General features: G+C 40.9%; 1 protein-coding gene across 1 annotated transcript; it reads right to left on the bottom strand.

The window, feature by feature from the left end:
• Window positions 1–2852: 2852 nt before the first annotated feature.
• Window positions 2853–3366, bottom strand: LOC123124290 (glutaredoxin-C1). Its single transcript, XM_044544937.1, has one exon. The coding sequence runs from the start codon at window positions 3295–3297 to the stop codon at window positions 2986–2988; it is 312 nt and encodes a 103-aa protein (XP_044400872.1). The 5' UTR covers window positions 3298–3366; the 3' UTR covers window positions 2853–2985.
• Window positions 3367–7847: the final 4481 nt, after the last annotated feature.

Below are 7847 nucleotides of genomic sequence, written 5' to 3'. Positions count from 1 at the left end.
GGCCAACTACTCTAGGTAGATCTTCAAGGTGACCTCCGACCTTCACATACTTGTTTTTGGTGATCCATGGTATCTCTTGGATACCCCGAACTGACACCTAATCGTCTAGTGGATGCATAGTTCACAAGAGTAACACGTACAAGCTAAGATTCAATCTAGTTCATCATGATGCTCAATCACTTGACATATTTTAGGCTCTGGGTTTTCCCTCATTAGTATTCTCTCAATTCTCTCAAAGGAGGGGTTGCTCAGATAATGTCTTGTCAAGTCAAACGAAGCAGCCAACCATCTTAGGCTGGGATGAGGGTATATTTATAGGCGGGAGCGATCCCAAGGTGTGAAATGAGCATAAGGGCACTACCCACTCAACGAAGAACAAACACATGGTATAAAGGTCGGATTTCAAACTCACACATCGACTTAATTGAGGAACAAGTCACGTCGACTTAACTACAAATGTTTCCTACTCGGAGTCCTGAAGAACATTGTAGCGGACTTAGAGAATAAACACTTTGCACGAAGAGATTTCTCTCATCTTCACTCAAAGAAATAGGTTTTGGATTGAGCATACATCGATGACCTAAATATCAACACATGGCATAAAGGTCTGATTTCAAACTCACCCACCGACTAACTTGGGGAACAAGTCAAGTCGACTTAACCGCAAGTGATTCTTTCTTGGAGTCCCGAAGAACATTGTGACGGACTCAGAGAATAAACACTCTGCATGAAGAGATTTCGCTCATCTTCACTCGAAGAAATAGGTTTTTGATTGAGCATACATCGATGACCTAAATATCAACTTAACTTGGACCCCCTCTCCTTAATAGTATGGTTTGCCCTATGACTCAATAAGTGAAAAGTCAAACTAGAAAACTCTATAGTCTTCACGTCTGCGTCATTTTCCTCGCTGCAGTCAATTGTTCCTAAAACAGCACACCAAAACTATTGCTTATAAACACAATTTTGAGGGGTCGTCTACTACACGATAAACAATCTTCTAGAGTCCTACTTCCCGAGTATAGTCATAAACTAATCAGTCCATTAACTGTTTTGTCCAACAATCTCCAAAACTATCGAGGAGCACTGGATGCACCTACAACCCACTAGGCCAGCCATAAGTCCATGCCTCTACGCGACCAATATGCCTCCTTCAGAAGGGCACCTCCTTACTTGGTGCACAAAACATGTACTCTAATAGATTACTTGGGCTACAAGCCATGTAAATCGGCTCAAGCCCATGTAGTCCTACCCCTCGTCCACCAATATAAGTCGAGGCCCCATGAGTCGGTATGCGTGTAACACATATCATACATGTCTCACTCAAGACAACATTAATACATATCAGACATGCAAAATGTAAGGTATTACCTCACCCTGAAGAAGTGAACCTGACTATATCCTTGTCTCGTGTACATCCAATCTGATCCTTGTTGCGTACACTGCCCCATGAGCAACCCTATCAAGGGATCTGCTGATATAATGAATGGACACGAATGAAGCAAACCAACTGCTCGTGTAAAAGGGGAAATTTCTAATCATCCCTCTTTTATTACAACAAGATGTCACCCAAACGAACAGAGCGACCGTCCATGGGCTGGACATCTTAAACACGTCGGGATGCAGTTTCCAGAGTAATTCTTTTTGTTTTTTGTTCTGATCCGTCTATTTTCTACGGTCTTTCTTTTGCTAATTTATTTTTTCTACTTACTTTCATATTTTTGTTTTACATGTTTTAAAAAACATAAACATGTAACAAAATTAGAACAATTTTAGGAGTATATGAATATTTTTTATAACTCGACAACATTGTTTAAAATACATGAGCATTTTTAAAATTTGTGAATATTTTTAAAATTGATGAACACCCTTGAATTCCAGAACACGTTTAAAATACATAATCATTTTTAAGATTCGTGGACATTTTTTAAAGAACTTAATTTTTTTGAATATGAATTAAATCTTACAGCTAGCTTTTTTTTCCTGAGAAAACCAACTAGAAACCAGAAGAACAAAAGAGGAATAGTCCCCATTGCATTTCCGGCATTATAGGGGGCCTCCGTAGGGGGTCATCATGTGAGGCGGCCACTCGACTTTTTTCAAAGGAGTTGCATTAGCACAAGAGTTTCATGGTGGGGCCCACACATGCGTTTTTCATATATTACATTTCTGTGCAAAGTTCATTACAATTTTGAAAGTTCAATATTTTTATAAGTTTAAATTTTCAAAAGTTTTAAATTTTGAAAGTACAATACCAAAAGTTGAAAATTTGAAAGTTAAAGTTTAAAGTTCATGTACCCGCCCGGTTTGATATGAAAAGAAAAAAAAGCCCCTTTTTTACCTCACATAATAGTGTTGTCTTAAGTCATTTTTTTTAAGTTTGAGCAAAGTTACATAAAAACAATATCACCATTCACCATACCTATTATATATCATTAGATTCATCATGTAATATATTTTCATATTATATTTATTTGGTACTGTTTGTATTTATTATAATTTTGATAAAATATAACAAAGTTTGATTGAAGACACCATTAATTATAATGCGTAACTATGGGGCTTAGCACGACGATTTTTTGACTGTCTACTACAACAAGGTTTGGCTGACAGCGATGAGGGAGTGGCGATGACGGCGGTGTGTCTTCGGCGCGCACTTGTAGTCATCGCTAGGTGGTCTACGTACTTGGATGTAATTTTTTTTTAACTTCTGGTGTTCTTTGTACCCGCTTGACAATTGAGAAATAGAATGAAAGTTCTCTCGCAATTTGCTTTTATAATGTGTAACACTTTTTTTTTGAAAGGTATAATGTGTAACACTTTGATAGGACAGGTACTCCCATCAATCAACAGTAAAAAGACCTGCATGGTTTCCTTGGTCTCCATCATCCCCAAATACAGGAAAGAATAACAGAGCACGTACACATTACATTATTCTCTGGCGCCCAATGCATCAAGCCGAATATCTACAAAGCCCTCCCTGGACTACACCCAGACAGCACCTGCATTACGAAGCAGCGGGACCAGTTTGCCGCTGAGGTGAAGGGACATGACCTTGTCGGTGCATCCCACGAGCCTGCCGGCGATGAACACCGCCGGCACGGCAGGGTTCCGTCCGAGGAGCCGCACCAGCGCCTTCTCCATCTCCTTCCCCCAAGGGTCCTCGTCCAGTTCCACCACCGTCGGGTTCGCCCCGAGATCCCGGAGGAGGCTCGTCACCGTGTGGCACATGCAGCAGGAGCTCATGCCGAAGATCACCACGGCCCGCTGCCCCGCTAGCTTCGTCACCTGCTCCATCAAGCTGGCCCGGTCTTCAGTGCTAGTGCTAGAGCGCTTGATTCTCGTATACGAGGCTTTGACTTTGAGTTGTGCTCGCTTGCTTAGAGCTGGACATAGAGGAGCCTTGCATATATAGCCATGGAAATGTGCACCGACAGGATGATCTTCGAGCAATTTGACCGGAAAAAGGTGATACGGGAGGGTTCGGATAAATGCCGAGCTCCTTTAATTTGCGCCACTCCACGTATGGGTTCAGTGTGGAGCATCGAATTTTTGGATGGCAATGGCGATGCGGCGACCTGATATACCAAAGGGGTACAATGGATTATAGTGGATAAGGCATGGAGCTCTTACTTTTAGTAAATTCTCATCTATCCCCTATTCGACAAGTCAGATGAGAGAGACATGAAGGGAGATACTGGTGAGATCATACGGTCCTTTGTTGATGGCGTTCGCTCAAAATTGCATTGAGGTTTTGCAGTCATCAAGCATGATGCATACCATCTTAATGAGTGTTTGATTCTTCCTCTCCACTACTCTATTTTGCTAGGGAGTATAAGCCGCAGAGAACTCATAGGTGATGCCATAATAATTGAGAAACTCTTCGGTATGAGTATTGTTGAACTACGTGCCACTTTCACTTTTCATATGCCTGATGGTGACTTCATATTCGTTTTGAGCCTTTTTGGCAAAACATTTGAAAATTTTCTGGGTTCTAGATTAATCCTCGTGAAAGAAAACTCATGTGAAGAAAAATCAGAAAGTGACGAGTCCATAGTGGTTACCACCGAAGCTAGAGTAGTTCTCTGGCCCGAAGAGGTCCATGTGAAGAATCACGAGTGGCCTTGTCATGGTCATGATAGTCTGCGGAATGTGATTTCTTCACGAGCTTGCTAGCTTCGCATGCACCAAAGAGGCAATTTTTATCGAATTTTACATCGGCAATTCCTATGATGTGCTTTTTCTTCACCAACACCTGCAAGTTTCTCATACATGCATGGCCATGCCTTTAGTGCCACAACCAGCCATCTATAGTTTCCGCAAGAAAACAGGTGGTAACTAAGGGACCTTTAGAGAAATCCACAATATATAAATCACATTTTTACACCTTAGAATATAAAGGTGTTATCATTTTGCACGAAAACCACACATCTAGATTTAGTGAATAACACCATCATGCCCATATCACAAAATTTGAAATGGACACTAGATTGAAAATCCAAGAGATTGAACAAGCATGCAATGTGCTTCTCTTTGGATATAGCAACTTTACCTAACTCAATTACCTTTCCTTCATTGGTGTCGCCCAAGGTGATATACTTCTATGAGGGAGTAGTCAATTTAAGATCGACGAATAAACTTCTGTCTTTGGTCATATGATTAATACATCCACTATCGATGACCCATTCAGTGCCACCGGAGAAATAGTCCTGCAGAAGAATTAGTTATTCTTAACCACCGAAATCACGATGGGCGACTGAGAAGATTTAGCTGGACGCTGAACATAAGAGTACTTTGCTTGAGAGGCATTAGAATTTTTTTTTCTCAAAGAGTGATTAGCATAGTTGTATGAATATGCAGATTTTTTTACTTAGAAGTATGAACATAATGGTTAGAAGAATAGTGCTCATATTCATGAGAGGAAGAATCTGCATTAGAACCCATTCGAGGAATTTCCATTCTCGATCTACGAGGAATTCTTTCTCGATCGAGAGTTAGTTCCCTTAGAGGTTTTGTGCCATTAAGCAGAATGGAGGTGCCTCGTCGTCGCTGTCATCATTGTCGAAGAACAAGCTCGATGTTGGTGTAGAGGCGTAAGCAATACCCACGATGTCAGAACCAGATTCCTCAACAGACGATTCTTCTTCAACGGCTTCAGACTCAGAGGCTTCTTCCTCGGATCCATCTCTTTGCTAATGTAACCCTTGGCCTTGTGAGAATTCTTCTTCTTGTAGGTTCGAGGATGAACTCTCTTTATTCTTGAAATGCTTCTTTTTCTTCTTGTCATGCTAAGAATCATAGTTCTTACTCTTGCTACTCTTGCTGCTCTTGCTACTATTGGTAACTTTGCCATTGTTCCTAGCCTCAATTTCCCATAGAGGAAATTCATTGATCAAATGGTCGTATTTTTGCATTTGTAGCAGGAGTTTTCACTCGAGGAATTTGAGCCATAGGCAGATTTTGAGCTATACTTCAACCATTTTTTCGAGAAGTGATTCTTCTTCTTGTATCGGTTGAAGCGTTTCACAATCAATGCGAGATCTTGGACGATATTATCAGGTTGTCAAATTCATAGTCATCAATTTTTTCTTCCGAGGAAGAATCAACAACAACCTTGAGAGCATGGCTTTCGCAATAGTTGAAACCATACAAATCTCTCGTCTCTTCTTCTTGCGGCTCATCTGAGTTAAGTCTCTCAAGAACATTTGCGGGTTTGAGATCTTTGTAATCTGGGCGCTCTTTGATCATCGTAACCAGAGTATCAAATGAATTGTCCAGAGACCGAAGTAACTTCTTAACCACTTCATGATCAGTAATGTCAACAGGGCCAAGTTCGTTGAGCTCAGTGGCGATATAATAGAGACAATCATTAGTATCTTGAACACACTCATTGTCAAGTCTTCTGAAGAGATTGAAGCAGCTTCGTACAATATCGACCAGAGATTCTTTCTGAGTCGAAACACCTTCATTCACCTTAGCAAGTCTATCCAGATTTCCTTTGAGTTCCTCGAACTATCGTGGCCGAATTGCCCCTTAGAGAGATGATTCTAGATGATGTCCTTAGCTTGAGCATTAAGCTGTCAGTATTTCCTCTCTTCAAGATTAACATAGGCAGTGTTGGCTATAATATATCTTTCTTCAACGATTCGCTAGAGATCTTCATCTATGACATTTATGTGGATGCACATCTTGTTCTTCCAGAATGGGTTGTATTTGCTATCAAAGACATGAGATTTCTCCGTCGACTTGAAATTCACTAGAGTCAACGTTCCCAAAAGTCCAGGTGGTTAGACCAAAATGTGCAGAGACAAGGCGGGGTACCTTGCTCTGATAGTAATTGTAGGATCAAAAATCAACTAGAGGGGAAGAGGTGAAGAAGATATTTAAAGTTTCTTCGACAAAAGCAAGTTTCTTGAAGAAGTACAATGAAAATTCTCTCTAAAGTAGAAACTAAACAGAGATAAAACTGCAGAAGTAAGTGACTTCGAGAAATAACTAGGAAACTCCACTAAGTAAGTGACTGCGTGATAGAAGAATAACTAAGTAGAAGTAAATGACAAGTAGGCGAGCATACAAAAGTACAAGTACTACAAGAGATAAATATAATTCTAACATGGTGAGCATAATCGCAAGTACTTGGCAGTTTCAAAGAACCAATCACATAGAGAAATCGCGAGGGAGAAGTTCTTTAAGAGTAGGGGAAAATTACAGGAAGTAATGAGAGTAAGCAAAAGAACCGTGGTGCTCGATGGTGACTCAAGATTTGTTCACCTATTTCACACCACAAGCACAATGCTAGTCTGGTTGGAGAAACTTGTGATTTAACATAGAAGAAAAACACTATTCCTTCTATTCTCATTGACCTAAAGTCTCTTGGACTCCGGCCAATTACTCTAGGTAGATCTTCAAGGTGATCTCCAGACCTTCACAGACTTGTTCTTAGCGACCCCCACGATAGCTCTTGGATACTCTGAACCGACACCTAACCATCTAGTGGATGCATAATCCACAAGAGTAATAGGTACTATCTAAGCTTCAATCTATTTCATCGCGATGCTCAGTCACTTGGCATATTTTAGGCTCTGTTTTTTCCTCTCTGGGATTGTCTCAGTTCTCCCATTGGAGGGGTTGCTCAAACAGTGTCTTGTCAAGTCAAACGGAGCAGCCAACCATCTCAGGTTGGGATGAGGGGCTGTTTATATACAAGAGCGATCCCGAGGTGTGAAATGACCATTAAGAGCTCTGACCACTCAACGGAGAACCGACACATGGCAGAATGGTCAGATTTCAAACTCACTCAATGAGTCAAGTTAACTTAACTGCAAGTGATTCTTTCTCGGAGTCTCAATGTCTCTTACTCGGAGAATAAACACTTTGCGTGAAGAGATTTCTCTCGTCTTCATTGGAAGAATTTGGTTTTGGATTGAGCACACATCGACGACCTAAATCTCAACTTACCCCCTTAATGATATGGTTTGCCCTATGACTCAATAAGTGAAAAATGAAACTACAATCTTCACGTCTGGTTCATTTTCCTCGCTACAACCAATTATTCCTCGAACAATATACCAAAACTATTACTTGTCAACACAATTTTAGGGTTTTCTACCACACGATAAGCAATCTCCTCAGGGACCTACTTTCTGTGTATACTCACAAAAAATTAGTCCCTTAACTGTTTTGTCCAACAATCTCCAAAACTATCGAGGGGCACTAGATGCACCACGGTTCGCCAGGCCGGCCACAGACCCATGCCTCTACCCGCTCATAGGCCTCCTTCAGAAGGGCACCTCCTTACTTGGTGCACAACACATGTACTCTAATAGATTACTGGGGCTACAAGCAAT

This window comes from Triticum aestivum, chromosome 5D, assembly GCF_018294505.1.
Source record: "Triticum aestivum cultivar Chinese Spring chromosome 5D, IWGSC CS RefSeq v2.1, whole genome shotgun sequence".
Lineage (NCBI taxonomy): Eukaryota > Viridiplantae > Streptophyta > Magnoliopsida > Poales > Poaceae > Triticum > Triticum aestivum.
The sequence above is the reverse complement of the archived record's forward strand: the minus strand, read 5'-3'. Positions and strand labels throughout refer to the sequence as shown.

Coding starts and splice junctions, on each gene's coding strand:
- LOC123124290 (XM_044544937.1), bottom strand. CDS start 3,297: ATGGAGCAGGTGACGAAGCTAGCGGGGCAGCGGGCCGTGGTGATCTTC.